This window comes from Tachypleus tridentatus, chromosome 9 (genome assembly GCF_004210375.1).
Source record: "Tachypleus tridentatus isolate NWPU-2018 chromosome 9, ASM421037v1, whole genome shotgun sequence".
Classification (NCBI taxonomy): domain Eukaryota; kingdom Metazoa; phylum Arthropoda; class Merostomata; order Xiphosura; family Limulidae; genus Tachypleus; species Tachypleus tridentatus.
The window spans coordinates 49,702,684-49,718,760 of NC_134833.1; the positions used below are offsets into that span (position 1 = coordinate 49,702,684).

General features: G+C 32.1%; 1 protein-coding gene and 1 long non-coding RNA gene across 2 annotated transcripts; one reads left to right on the forward strand and one right to left on the reverse strand.

The window, feature by feature from the left end:
- Nucleotides 1-1,842: 1,842 nt before the first annotated feature.
- LOC143225215 (uncharacterized) lies at nucleotides 1,843-2,771 on the reverse strand. Its single transcript, XM_076454230.1, has one exon. It carries the CDS (start codon nucleotides 2,641-2,643, stop codon nucleotides 2,245-2,247), a length of 399 nt encoding a protein of 132 aa, XP_076310345.1. The 5' UTR covers nucleotides 2,644-2,771; the 3' UTR covers nucleotides 1,843-2,244.
- Nucleotides 2,772-7,402: 4,631 nt separating this feature from the next.
- Nucleotides 7,403-10,729, forward strand: LOC143227076 (uncharacterized). Its single transcript, XR_013014856.1, has 2 exons — nucleotides 7,403-7,542; nucleotides 10,412-10,729. It is a non-coding gene; the product is annotated as an uncharacterized LOC143227076 (long non-coding RNA).
- Nucleotides 10,730-16,077: the final 5,348 nt, after the last annotated feature.

A 16,077-nucleotide genomic window follows, 5' to 3' on the forward strand; every position in this document is an offset into this window, starting at 1 on the left:
GTACAAAGTTTTCCTTTTCATATATCTAAAGTAGTAAAGTAAAGAGGACGGCTAAATATTACGTTACGTTATTAGGTAAGCTAAATTACTCTTCACGTGTCTATACCTATGTAACCCTACGTTATTTTACGTGGTCTCTATAATATATTATTAACTTATCTATGTAACCCTACGTTATTTTACTTGGTCTCTATAATATATTATTAACTTATCTATGTTAACCTATATTATTTTATCTAGTCTGTAATATACATTATTATGTTATTTTATCTAATTTGTAATACATATTATTGTTACCTAAGTATGATTATTGTCGATGTGGTCGTTTGGTCAGTGTGTCAGACTTTAACCCCGAGGATGTGTGATTCGCGTCATTGAACATTAGAGTTTGGGAACATCATTAAAGTGAAGGTTAAAATCTACTATTTAATTTAGAAGTAGTTGCTCTTGACCTGTTACATTCCCCCAGGCTTACTAATCAAAAATTACGGACGGTAAGTGCAGTTATGACATTGCACGAATATTTCAAACAAACATTTTGGACGTCGATACTTTTGTCCATTTATTATTGCAGCAAAAATATGTTCAATGATATATTGTCACATATACACGATGTCTAGCAATAACTTGGTAAAACAGCCTGTTTAGTCTTGTAATCCTTTTTATACACAGCTTATTTAGAAGTGCTAGAAATAGTGGTGCATGGGTATACGATTCACTGATATTTTGCATATCAAAGGTTTCAGCCTGCAGAGAGCGACAAATTCGAACCTGCATCTACACATGTCTATAAAAGTCTTACATCATTTGGACGCTTACTGGCATTTTTTTTTCTTCTTTCCACAAAGAGCTGGCTAGTTGGCAAGATATCAAAAATGTCTGGCGGGAAATCAAGCGAACTTGAGTCTTCTTGGAAACGTTCCAACCGGCACAACTGTATACAACACAGTATTTCATTTATCTTTCTTTACATAACTTATTCATCTATGAAAATACAAACACAGAGATACAGTACACAGTACAAGTCTAGCCATTAAAATAATTTTATTACAATGTTCCAAGAATGCAGTGTTAACAGACCACCATTAACATCAAGTATATGACTGCATGTTGCTAAATACCCGTGTTCGTATGAAAAAATATATATACAAATTTTATATTAGTGTTTTACCAAACTCGAAGTGTTTAACTTTATCTCATCCTATTTAACAAAATATTCATTTTTTTTAGGTTTTGTTAAAATACTTTTTCAAGCTCAGCCTTTTCTAAGAAGATAAAAATGGTCATCCAACCGAGCGAAAGAATTCAGTCTATATTACGTTCAATGAGTATCGCTTCCAATCAGAATTAGGGTCAGGATACGTAAGGCAATTGGGTTACCCTGCTAGATTAACAGGGATTAGAAAAATCCACTCCGTGATGATAAAACCAATTTCTTTGCAACAATATTTTGGACCGACGGTGCTATCCTTTAGTACATACTAGTAGGCCTAATTCTCAACTGAGTGTATCTAAAAATGACCAGTTTTAAGCTTTGATAGTATGATCATCACTTAAAATCGATGTTTCTATACGTCAGTATTTAGAGTAATAGCTAGTTTGTTTCAAAAGAATATAAGAACCTAATATTTCGATTTTCATATAGGAGAAAATGATTTCGTATAAATATATAAATATTATATATTACACAAATATATGTTTTTAACATAATAGTTTTCCTAAAAACAAACAATTTCCAAGTAAGTGAAATGTTGATTTAGATATTTTGAACGATTTTAAGCTAACTTGTTTTGATTAGCTTTATGCAATATAATGGAGTCAAAAGACCAAACAAACAACTGAAATTAAGATGAAACCTTTATTTGTCTCTTTATACAAAAAGAATTATAAATAAGAAAAGATATTTCTTTACAAATTCTGGAAGTACGCGATTTTGTGATAACGTAATTTCTAGAGAGTAATAATATTACGCATTTAAATTTTACAGTGTTAAAACAAAATAGTTGAACTTATCAGAACTCATACAAAAGTAAAAAAAAAAAATGAAACTTCATGACAACCGTATGTTGACATCTGTTATCTGTGAACAAAATGTTGATTTACCTCTTGGTTTCTTACAAAACATCTGTAGATGGTCGTTTGACAAACGTGCTGGATGAAATAAATTATTTATATATTATACACTGTTACCAACCATACCACATTTACACATATTTACAGTAATAAGAGTTCAAAGACAATGAACTACGACGAACGTGTGGCCGTTTTGTTCCTAGCGGAATCACAGGTGGACATTTCATCTTCCGAGTTGTATCCAGAGTCCTGTAGATGGAGCTTTCTTTTCAACATGTCTACTAATCGGGTGTGGAACTTATTAAGTGAGATATGTGATGCTGAATTCGGTGTATGAACTTCGGAAGCATAGTTGGAATCACGTCGAGATTTACCCGTGCTAAAACTTTTATTGGCAACAACTCTTATCAGACGATCTTCCACTTCAATTTCATTAGAATTGGATAATTTAGGAGTGACTGGCATACTCCGCGAGTTCTTTTTGTGTTTTCTGGCCTTTTTAGGTAAAGGTTTTATCCTATTTGGATAAATTTCAAATTCAGGCTTAATGACAGGCATCATAAAAGCCATGGCTATAGTTCCAAATAACCTTCAGTAGTAGTTCGATAGAAACAAATAATCTGATTTACTGAGCAGTAAGTTGTGTTACACTAATAACTCATAAGCACTTTGAACTGTGTTTGAAGTGAGAACTGGGGATGTATCGTAGATATATATATATATTCCTGCAAGTCTCGACATCACGTGACGAGCCTCGGGAAACCAGCCAAGTGAGAGGCGCCAACCTGGAAAACCCTGTTTAGCTTTTACGTCATGGCTTGGCTGCCAAGTTAGGTTGTATCGAATAACAGCCTGTGCTTATTCACTCGAATGTGCTAAAGATGTTGTACTTGCTATAAATAAACCAATATTTTTTCGTATAACTATTTTAAGGAAATATTGTTAATAATTCCTGGTTATCGTAGTGGTCAGCAGAAACAAATTAAGGACTGTTATGCTTAAACCACGTGGTCTATGATCTTTCCGCTTGCCTAACTTAACGTATCACAGAAGTTTATGAGATAAATTAAACTCAATAGCAATTGTTTTGCATATTTTTGTAAAGTTAAACTGACTATAGTTTGTAAACGCTTAGCTAGAAATTACAAATATAGAAAAAAAACGGATTTTCTTTACCTAACGAGATATTTGGCTCTGTTGTATTCACTCATAGATTTAAATACATGTATATGTATTATCGTATCGATATATGTAGTTTTGTGGATTTTTTAAACTACTTTTAAGTATTTAAGTCACTGGCTGAATGTTTGTCTAAATGGTTGTTTTTACTATTACATTTTATCCCAAGTTAATGGCCCAGCATGGCCAGGTGGGTTAAGGCATTCGACTCGTAATCTGAGGGTCGCGGGTTCGAATCCCCGTCGCACCAAACATTCTCGCCCTTTCAGCCGTGGGGGCGTTATAATGTGTGGTCAATCCCACTATTCATTGATAAAAGAGTAGCACAAGAGTTGGCGATGGGTGGTGATGACTAGCTGCCTTCCCTCTAGTCTTACACTGCTATATTAAGGACGACTAGCGCAGATAGCCCTCGAGCAGCTTTGCGCGAAATTCAAAATAAGCCAAACCCAAGTTAATATGGCATTTGTGACGTCACGTCAATTTATAAAAGTAAATGTTAAGCCTCACATGAGGTTACTATTTAATGCAAAAACGCCCCTGTCAAGCATTACAAGATTTCTAAATTAAAATATTAAGAACATAGCCTTAAGAGTATGTACATATATATGTGTGTGTGTGTGTAAAACATTATTTTAACACTTTAGTAAATATTAATATCAAAAGAAAAAACTGCATTAGAAACACCAAGTCCAAACCTATAGTAAAACAAATTAATTAAAAAAACTTTTAACAATTACAGGAAAGTAACTATAACAAAAATGCTGCATAAATTTAAAAATTACCATAGCGCAGGTTATAATGTGGATCTTACTTCCACAGTCTCTTTCAAAATCCAGGGCACTTCTTATATCCTACATTATAACCTGAACACTGGTATTCTTTATAATTTATGTAACGATTTTTTATATTATTGCACAGTACTTGTTAAGGCTTATTTTAATAATTTAATAGATTACTGTGCAAAAGTGTTACGACAAAGTTCAAAATTAGACTACAAGCTCATCAGAAAGAACAATGGAAGATAAATCCAAGACGAAACATTAAAATATTATTGATATTCATATTTAATACAACAGGAACTCAGTGGAATTTCTTGACTTCAGCAAACAATTAATATTTCGTGTGTCTTTGTTTTGATTTAATAACTTTCAGACATTGTTGAAACATAATTAATCAAAGTGTTTGTGGTTTTAATAGACATGTCTCTAATACACTCCTATAAAGTTTCTTTAGAAGTACGTTTTGATTTGTTTCATTTTTGATATATCAAATCTCAGATATGCTCTGTTAGGGTGAGCTGAGGCTCTGTGGGAGTCATTGTATTATTTGAATGACTCCGGGAACTTTGTGTGTCACATGCGATAATTTGAAAGTAGATGGAACTGAAGCAGATAATAAAATTGTTTAACAAAATATTGGAGTTAAAAAATATGTTAAATAATTAGAAAAAAGCGAAGAACATCATGTTATATAACAATGGAGGTAAGCAAGGTATAAATAATTACCGTCCGGTAAGCCTATTATCTTATTTATATAAACCATTCATAAAGTCCTCAGCTGGGACAGCAGTAAGTCTACGGATTTACAACGCTAAAATGAGGAGTTCGATTCTTCTCGGTAGACACAGCAGATACTCCGATGTGGCTTTCCTGTAAGAAAATACACACGCTATTCACAAGAATGATATAAAAATATTGTAAAGAATTTTAGACGAACACCAACTAAGAGAACAAGCCTGCTTTAGGGAAAATGTTTTGGGATTTATAGATTATATAAAAGCATTTGATTCTGTAGAACACAGTGCAACATTAAATGCTTTAGCTACAATAGGACTCAATCTTGAAATTTTAAGAGATATATGTATATATATATATATATACACAAACACAACAGCAAAAATATATCTTGATAAAGAAGTTTCACCAGTGCTATAGAGATAAGGGTGAGACAGGGTGATCCAATATCTCTGAAACTCTTTATGCAACTTTGCAAGAAGTTTTCAGACAAACTGAATTAGAGAATAATGAAATCAATATAGACTGTGAGACATGAACAAATCTTAGTTTGGCAGATGATATAAGTCTCTTTGCAAATTCAATAAAAAAGATGGAAGCCATATTAAACAGATTGAAGGCCAGTAGTCAAACAATAACATTAAAAATAAATAGGAAGGAAGCAAATATGTAACTATATAATAGATGCAGTAAGGTTCATTCTAAGAATTAAATGGAAATAGATTGCAGCAAGGTATTTCGGTAATAAATTGACATTAAGAACAATAGAATGACAGCCTATAACAGGGAAAAAAATGTTTTTTTATGTTTTAGCAAATTCCAGTTTTTGACAGTATTCGGATATCAAAGTAATTTTTTTTAACTGCTGCATGACCAAGTATTCCATTCTCGTTGAGGTTTCTTGATACTATAGACCTGGACTCTTTTTGTCATTTTGTAAATGGTTGTTTATTTCATGCTTGAGATCAGTGGCAGTTTTCCTTTTGTCCTGAAGGTTACATAAACGAAGATACCTAATATCAATATCATTGAGTTTATGTGTTCTACCACTTCCTTTCCTATTTTCATATTTACCTGTCTCGGTCTCACGATCTAGTGTGTATTTCACATTGTTGGGGAAGCATTTAAAATGTGCTGCAATTTGTCGAAAAGTCCAACCAACATCACGTAAAGTTTTTTATGCGAATTATCTATTCTATTGACAATTCTTGCGTTTCTGTGGTTATGGCATGACAACACAACTTAATATAAAAAGGTTAAACAAGGATTGTTTTTTATCAAAGTTTGTTTGTGGAGTGCTACTAATTTGGTTTCTTCTAACATATACCAGTAACGTATACTAGCTCGTTGCTAGCTTCTTTCTATATAGTTAAGACACTTTATGAGGTACCATGACAGTTATTTCAGACAGTACATTCGATCAGCAGAACCCTTATGGCATGCTCTTAGTACAAGTATATGGGAATTCTAAAGAATGATAAGTATTCTCACCTTGGCTCATTTAATTGTCAACAGAAATCAATGAAGCAGTATCATAGTGTTGATATCTACATCCTGTAAAGGCATGGAAGAATTAGCCTCACAAAATGGGAAGAATGACAAAATATCCTCTTGTCCTAATACTCTTCTACGGTACTATATATATATTATATATACATTCAGAAGCAACGGAACAAAGGGTGCTATAGCACCCTCACTTCTACATAATTAATTTATATAGCAACAGTAAATTATATTATTATATTAAGTTTCTTGAGGTATGCCTCAAGACTTCCTTAGACTGAGCTGCCTTTGATAACAAGGAACCTGCTTTTATGCATATTTAGTCAAGTATCATTCCCCCCCGGAACTTCTTTCTACATCACTGAATATTTATATAATGTTTAAATTGGACTAAAATACGTACTGGTAAGCACACAAATTTAAGGAAGGGGTAGACTGGTATTTGACCCAAGGTGAAAAAACTTCTCCTTTAGTTCTAGAGACACTAAAGGAAAACATATTTTGTTGTATTGAGAATATGGATTTTTACAGCAGTAGTATATACATATTTTCACCGATACGTCATTCATTCCTCTTTACCGATATGCATAATGGCGCATATTGCACCATATCTTTTATAAAATTTATTTAAAACATATTTTATTAAATTTTTGTACCTTTTTTTTTCGGTCAGCTATATCTCACAACTAAAACTAATTAGCTTGTTTTAGTTCATTAAACATTACTCTTTTAGGGCGGTTAGCAATTTATACTAATTTATACTGTAACAATTCTGAGTAATTTTTCATTATTTAAAATTCAGAGACATGTAAATCATAGAAGTAATTGAGAAGTATTTGTTCAATGATGAGCACATCATAGAACGTGCACCGTCTGATACGTGATCTACTTATTGACTGATATTTCAATGTCATCGCTTGAATCATGTTAAATAATAAATACATAAATATATACAACATTAACATTTTATTTTTATTTTAGAAATGAAAGCGTTTGAAAATAATATAACAAATTAATATTAACGATTCAATTATACTTTACATTTCATATCAAGAATCATAATTAACGTAATTTTTGGCATACATTTCAACCTATATGGTCTTAGTTTAGTGCTGTGCTCTACCTTTAGCATATGCGTCACTTCAACATAGGAAATACATATAAAATCCCATGTGGTCCTGTTAAAGCATCATAGAGAAACTGAGAAGGGCGAAAAATAACAGTGTACCTATTTTCAAGTGGCATATCTCTTACCAAGGATGATACTTTTGTGAGTTGGTAATTTTTTCTTTCTTTGTTTCGTCAGAAAACTCAAGGCTACGAAATACGATCATGACGAATAGTCCTTTTTCAGATGACTTTATTTCTAGTTAGTTAGACGGTCAAAGGTTTAATCATACTCTGATTGTACTGATATGGTGCAAAGATTATTTGGTATTCAGTCGCAGCTCTTAACTGTGGTCTCTATTAATTTAGAACTGGTTCAGCTTTGTGAACTTACAACTAAAACAAAAAATAAACATATGCAATACAATATTTTATAGTTGAATATTTCTAATCTTGACGAGTGATATCGGTGCCAGATTAAAAATAACATAACAAATAATAATATAACAAATCAACTGTAAAATCTTCACATCTTTACAATTTGCGATTTTAAGGAGAAAAAAATGTTAAAAATTATTCTGAGATAATTAATTATTTGAAATCATCCCTCAGTGCTACCAACTACCCTACTTTAAACTATACGTTTATCATGTGTATTTTAAAATTCAGTTACGATCCCACTTCTTATTTTTAACTAGTTAATATTAATACGACGAAATTTTTTTTATTATTATACAATAAAATAATTAACTATAAAAATTATTTCTGTTGTATATATTTTATGAGTGAAAATAGTCTCATTTTAAATATTTATTGTGTACTATTTAACTCCAGTTTTATTTCTTTAATACATTTATGTGAGCCCCCCGCTAGTACAGCGGTATGTCTCCGGATTTACAACGCTTAAAATCAGGGGTTCGATTACCCTCGGTGGGCTGAGCAGATAGCCCGATGTGGCTTTGCTATAAGAAAAAAAACTAACAAACATTTATGTGAAAACTTACGTAAGGTTCAGTACATTATACTAAAATGGTATTGGAGCCTCACCATGTCGATACAGTCCATTTTGTGATATCTGATTATACTCTGCCTGACAGCCGCGCATCTTAAGAATAATTATACAGAGCAATTTTCGTTACAAAAGTTTCCATCGCAAAGTTGTAATGTTTAAAGCACATTCCTCCTTCATGCGGCTTTCCATATTCAACATAATTTCAGTTCAACCTACCGAATACACGAAAGCCCATTGATGACATGATATGGTAAAACATGAATACTCGTTTCGTTTTCTATCTGCATGAGATATCTGACAGTTAAACTCATATGTCGTGGAAGCATTGGTGTAAACGTGACTTGTATCGGTTTTTCACATGGAGATACTTCTTGGTTATTGCATGTTAATACTGTTTGAAAAAAGTCAATGTCTTCTGCCACAGATCTTTTGTGTATTTTCATCTGTTACAGAATGCCGCTTTGTTTGTTACGAACTCCTTATTTGGATGGTTCGGGTGCTTCAAGTCGATTGAAATTTGTTTGTTTTCTAAGAGATATTCTAATCTTGGAAGCTCGAACTTCTCAATCTGAATACAACTTAATTATCTTAAGCAGGAAAGAAACGTTATCTACCTTAACCAGAAGGCAAAATCAATCAGTTTTAAGTGACATCACATTAGTAACGTATCGCTAAATATCGTGATAATGTAGTTTCGATACTTTCCGTTCCATTTAGGTTGTGGTTGTCATGGTACTTGCTGATTTGCGTATTCAAATCGAGTTATTGCAGCATATTAAACTCTCTATAAGTAGTAAATTTTGTTTAATGTTACACATTCTTTGACATAGTATTACGTTAATGTTCCAGTGAACAAGGAACAATGTTACACACAGAAACAAGTCAACATTCCATTAATATTCATTTGAAATTCTTCCCATGTCATTTTTATCTTATTTCAACATCTGTGTTACATGATTTCTTTACTTTGTTTAACTGCTTCAACTGTGTACAAAACCATAATATGTTCATGGTGCCACAGAGTCGAGAACATTAATTAATTAGTTTGGCTGTGGTTGAATTTCGCGCAAGGCTACACGAGGTCTATCTGTGCTGGTCGTCCCTAATTTAGCAGTGATAGATTAGAGAGACAGCATCCAGTACAAACTACCCACTGTCAACTCTTGGACTAGTCTTTAAAAACGAATACTGAGATTATCCATCACATTATAACGCCTCTACGACTGAAAGAATGAGCATCTTTGTTCTGACACGAATCTTATCCCACGATCTGTAAACTGTAAGTTAAGGGCCATAACTAACAGACCATATGAGTTCTCACAACATTAGTAAAAGAGTTTTTACATTAACACTATAAATTTGTCTTTATCAGGGGTATTTCTGTATATTTTAATGCCTCTTTATTTACACATTTCATTAATTATTTGTAACTGTTCTTTTACTTATATGTGTCTCATTCTTGTTCATGACATTATCGATTTATTTGGCTTTTTTATTCTTCTTTATTAAATTAATCATACACATTAGTTTGTTTATTTAGAATTAAGCCAAAGCTATGCAATGGGATATCTGCGCTCTGCCCACCACAGATATCGAAATCTGGTTTCTCGCGATGTGAGTCTGCAAACATATCATTGTTTCAAATTTCAAAGTGGCGGCTAACGCAGGTAACGCGCGACTGCCTTTGTACGAAAATAAACAAATAAATAATATGTGTAATTTTATCATACATCGACATGAATAATAAGCTGTTATTTCTGTAAATATAGATCAAACTGTTCAGTTGTTCATGTCAAATTCGCTCTGAACGGAGATGATATATATATATTTTCTAAAATAAGATCCGACAAACATGCAGCCACGTGGAACGTCACACTACCAGATATTTTCATTCCATTGCAAGATGAAAACAGACAAAAGAGAAATATTTCTGAAACGTGGCCTTGTTCAACATAATGAAATACGTGAATAAGAGTCTTCGATCAGTTCTTAATTTCACAATAACGGCTTATATTTTCAGATTTATCGACAAAACCTGATGACGTATGTCCGGGCTAGGCTGAATTATTTCACTATATGAAAGACTCCTCAGTTGAAAAGGCTTCTTCCTACCAAGGCGTTTATTCCTTATTGAGATTTTCATGCTGAAGAACATGGTTGGACAAAGGACTTTATTTTCTTGGATGTAGTCGTGTATTTTTTATGCATATTTCAAAGATTCAAACTGTTAAACCTACACGTATATAACGTAGCTCACATACAAGTTACTTATATAATTTTCCTCGATATGTATACTATAGACTCAACAATTAAAATATTTTAAACATATATTAAAGAACAGTTTTCTGTTTCTTTTTTTTTAATTTAGCTCAAATCTACTCAAGGGTTATCTGCGCTAACCGTCCCTGATTTAGCAGTGTGAGGCTAGAAGGAAGGCAGCTAGTCATCACCACCCACAGCCAACTTTGTGCTAGGGATTTATCGTTACATTATAACGCCCCAACGGCTGAAAGGGTGAGCATGTTTGGTGCGACCAGGATTCGAACCCGCGACCCTTGGATTACGAGTCGAACGTCTTAACCCACCTGGCCATGCCTGGCCAGAAACACTGGACTAAATGCAAATAAGTTGTCTCAAGTATATAAAAATGTTTTACATGTCCAACTCAAACTTTACAACGCTAAAATTAGGGGTTTGATTCCACTCGGTAGACTCAGCAGATAGCCAAGTGGGGCTTTGCTTTAAGAAAACACACACACTCAACTGAAACTTAAGAAAATTGTGTTCTAGCTTTCAATAAAGGAGAATGTGTGAACTTTTAAAAGCCAAGCAGATCCTTCACTCTCAAAGACAAATGTATCATATATTTAACGCAATCAAAAACTTTTAACTAACTTTTGGCACTCCTGTATATTAATTCTTGCATACATTAAATTACATCTTCAAAAAGTAAAATCAATTATGATGTAATAAAAATATAAGTATGTACAATAATAGAAGTCGGTGTGTTAAATGTAAAAAAACAACAACACTTATTTAAGTGTTTTCCAATTTTACTGATACTATCTAAGGAATTTACGTTATGTTATTAAAACAATATATTGTTTCCCAAATTTTACAAATACTAGTATTGACTGTAATCAATTTTCATCATGTATAACACAAGAGTTTCCAAACAAAATTTGAAGTAACAAAGAACAGATAACTTAAGTTACTTGTTAAAGCATACATTTCAGCAGTTACGTCCTGCAGGTTGAACTGATTTTTGTTTAAATTAACTTAGTACACTATTTATCAATGCAAACAGACAATAGCTAAAAGAACAATTCATATCAAACATGGGTCTTAATTCTTTGATAAAAAGTATAAGTGGTTTATCTGGTTAATGATTCATGTATAACTTTAATGGGAATTGTTGGATTATTCGTACTGTAAGAATGTATGTACCTGGTTTTTCAAGTATTAACAATTTCAACCGAACTTTTGAATTTGAATAAAATGAAACTTTACACTATACTGGGCAAGAATATTCATCTTACTTAAAAGATGACCTATTATGAATGTGTATCCGTATTGCAGAGTTATCGGGCCGATAACCGTAATTTTTTTACAGTGTAACTGGAAACTATTTAAAGTGTGCATGGTCTCCTTTGTTTAAGGAGAAACTCCTGAAATATCGAACGTTTCCATTTTTTAATACACTTTGGTTTAGGAGTTAGACATAAATACCTAATCAGTTAAATGAGTTAATTATTACCTTCCACAAAATAGGGTATGTAATTAGCGTTTAATGAGATCATTAGGGATTTAACAAAATAGAAAGAAAGAGAACGTAAGTTAACGTTGAACATTATACAGCTTTTGTTTCCTGAACAGATACCGTCAGTTAGTGATTATAATACCAATGTGCATTATCATACTGTTTGTATGGTAAAGAGACAGGATTTTAATTTGTTTATAATAAAATGATGATTGTATTTCAATTACATGGTAAACAAAATTCGTCACATTCGTTCAGTTGCTGTAAGGACAAGTAACGACTTTCGAAACTACAGTATGTAAAACACGCTGTCTTTTTTATCTGTTAATTTACAAAGGATTGTCATTTTTTTCTCACCAATATTTAACTTTTTCTTGGCACTTATACGCATTTCCGTAAACATTAACATAAAACTTGCTGATAGCCAGATTCGGTTAAGTTAACTTTATTCTTGTGCTATTTACTCCTCATTAAGAGTCATTTCCATTTGATATGGTACTGCTGGAGATTACTCTTAGACCCGTTCTGATGTTTTCTCTTGTTACATCAGTCGTGTGTAAAGTTTCAAAATACCCGAGGATTGTCTTTCTAAGCCTTATCCATTTCTTTGTTAATACGGATGTTACTCATCCTTAAAAGCAATCGTTTCAGCGTCATCCGTTTGGAGCACTTGGCAAAGGCTGGTAACATTGCTGTTTCTTTTGTGTCATCCGTGCCTCACAGCCAAATCTTCTGTCTACTATTTTATTCATATCACTCAAATCAATTGTGTCCTAGTTGTTCTGCTAACCATCTTGTTTCAACTGTTATTATTCTTATTTGAAGTATCGCAAACCAACTTTTTACTAAATACTGTAATATTCAACCGAGATCCTCAAGAAATAAAGAACAGAGAAAGACACAGAGAGAGAAAATTCAAACTCACACAGGTGGTATGCTTTGGATTATAACCCTTATAAAACTGTTCTGAAAGATTAATTGAAATATATTTCAATACATGATTGTTAAATATCTCTTATGCTTTCATTGTCTGTTAGGAGTAACTCTGTGAAAAAGTTATTCAAATATAGAATTTGGAACATAAATTATTTGCGACAGTTTCACAATCAACCATTTACGAAAACCACTCATATTAATTAATAGAGTGTATGTAGAATGGATATCGCTCTATGGCCAAGTTGTTAATACCTATGCTATTAATAAGATGATCTCAGTTAAGAATTTCACGTAGAACCAAGTGAAACCAAGTTCTATCATGTTAGATTTTTCTACAAAATATGTGATTGAAATTATCCCTACTTATTTTTCTAATGTACATTCCAGTTTCCTTGTAACATTTGATGAAAATAATTTATTTTTATTTTAAAATTTTCTAAAAGAATTTTGAATTGGATCAAAATGAAGTAACAGCATTGACGCCATCTAGTAAAAAGATATTGAACTTCTTTAATTTACAATGTTGTTTCTTTCACTTGACAAAGTTTCAGCAATTTTTTCTTTCATATATATAGTATATATTTAAATATATCTATTAAGAGTATATTGAGTTTTCATTTTTATGCTCTAATATAAACACTACAAAAAGAATAAGTTCTGTAACCCATAATGCTGAAAATGACGAATCACGAATTAATTTCCAAGTAATTGATTTTAAGACTTATACTTCCTTCTTAAAGTTTTCCCTTCGTTTCACTCATTATTTACAACGAAAAACATTTTTTCCGATAAAATATTTCATTTTCTTCTTTGAATATGAATAAAACATCTCTTTTGGTCCCACATTTCCTATAATTTAATAATTCACCTTCTCTGTAAATATACTAAATATTTCACCGATTTCAAAATATATTCTAAGATGAACGAAATATTTTGTGACGTTAAATAAAATATAGCTTCATTAGGTCAAAATTTACGTGGCAAAAAATAATTTACTGTTTGTTTGGTCCTGTAAATTCTGTTAGTAACTTTCGATTGAAACATGCATTTAGGAATAAATTAACAATTAATGAAATAGCTGAGCCTACTTTTATCATGTAATGTATTGGTCAAATAATGCAGATGTAAGTTTTCGATACTAAAATCATTGAGATAAGTTATTAAATCGTGTATTTACTGTTGTCTTGAAAAACATAGATATTAAATGTAAAAGCCTTACCAAACAGGCAATATATTCATTTCTTCACTAACGCAGGATACATTATTTATGTAGACATTTTTATTTTATATTCAACAAGAGCAAAAAATAATGAAAAAAATATAAATATTAATTAATTTCATGTGTTAACGTACAAGTGCAAAGTAATGTTAAACAATCAAATTATAACACAAAATACATTGTTACCCATTTTGTATGTTGTTCGACGTTTGTTTTGTGGTTGATTTCAATGCACCCGCCCTCTTCCAAATAGAATTGTCATCGGTCATTACCTCATTTCAATGTGGGTAGGTGGGTTAAGGTGTTCGAATCGTAATCTGAAGGTCGCGGGTTTGAATCCCCATCACACTAAACATGCTCGCCTTTTCAGCCATGGGGGCGTTATAATGTTTTGGTCAATCCCACTATTCTTTGGTAAAAGAGCAGCCTAAGAGTTGGCGGTGAATGGTGATGACTAGCTGCCTTTCCTCTAGTCTTACACTGCTAAATTAGGGACGGCTAGCACAGATAGCCCTCGAGTAGCTTTGTGCGAAATTAAAAATAAAAACATACAATCATTTCAATGTACAAAAAACACAATATCGACGTTAAGTTGAGAGTTTAATAATAAACATTTACAGACACTAAACTATCACTTTCTAATTTTCCTTCGGCATAAAAAAAATGTAGTCCTAACAAGATGTATTTCTGCAGGGTCTCTTAAAGTGTCCTATTTCAAGAGTAAATAAAAAAAGAGCACGAGTAACAAGTATTTTTATTTATTTCTTTTGAAGTTCATACGTCATGCTGCGTTGTAGACTATAGAGTGCATTGTTTTTCTCGTGGGTCGTAGCATATGCACATTTTATTGATGTCACGACAGTACAAATTGCAACATTCAGCGTTTATTATACATCAGCATTTTTGTGTCTACTGATTGATTGACAGACAGACAATATACTACTTTGTATATAAAAGTAGTTAAAATAGGTGATGCATTCCATAGCTTTTGGCCCCCTTTCGGGAGAACGAAAATGATTCTTATTCTGTTTTAAATGCAGTTAAAATATGATACAAAGTGTAAAAAGTTCACTAGGATTATTATAATGTTTCAAGTGATAAGAACGAGAATAAGAAAGGGATAAAGTAAAAATTAAAGTGAAAATAACCTAAAGAAGTTTTAGTGTTGATAAAAATAAATCAACTTGAAAATAAAATCACATTAATAGAAAAAAGTATTATAAAGAAATTAATATTAGCGTGTGTATAGACGTAGGTCATAATATTTTTTTCAGAATCATTTTAATGTTCCTATGTTAACATTTGAATAGCATTGTAGAGTGTTTGAATGATCATTTCATATTTTATGTTAGTTCAAACACATAGGCATTAAAGAATTAGTTAATCACATTATAACTTTGCGACGAATAGGATAATTTTTTTAGTTAAAATAATGCATTTAGAACATAATAAAGTTATACATAATAGGGGTATATTTTGAAATTGAGGATAACCACATTGTTATAATATGAATATGTTATGCTGGAAAGGTAAATGTCTGAATAAGTTGTAATACGAGGTCTGTTCAAAAAATACGCGGACTGGCGTCATAAAACAAAATGTACTTTATTTAGAAATTACAGGTCTGGGACCCCTTCAAAGTACTCTCCTCTCCAACGCACACACTTATCCTAACGGTGTTTCCACTTGTTGAAACAGTCCTGGTACGCTTCTTTTGTAATGTCCTCCAGCTCCTTCGTCGCATTTGCCTTAATCTCGGGAATCGTCTCAA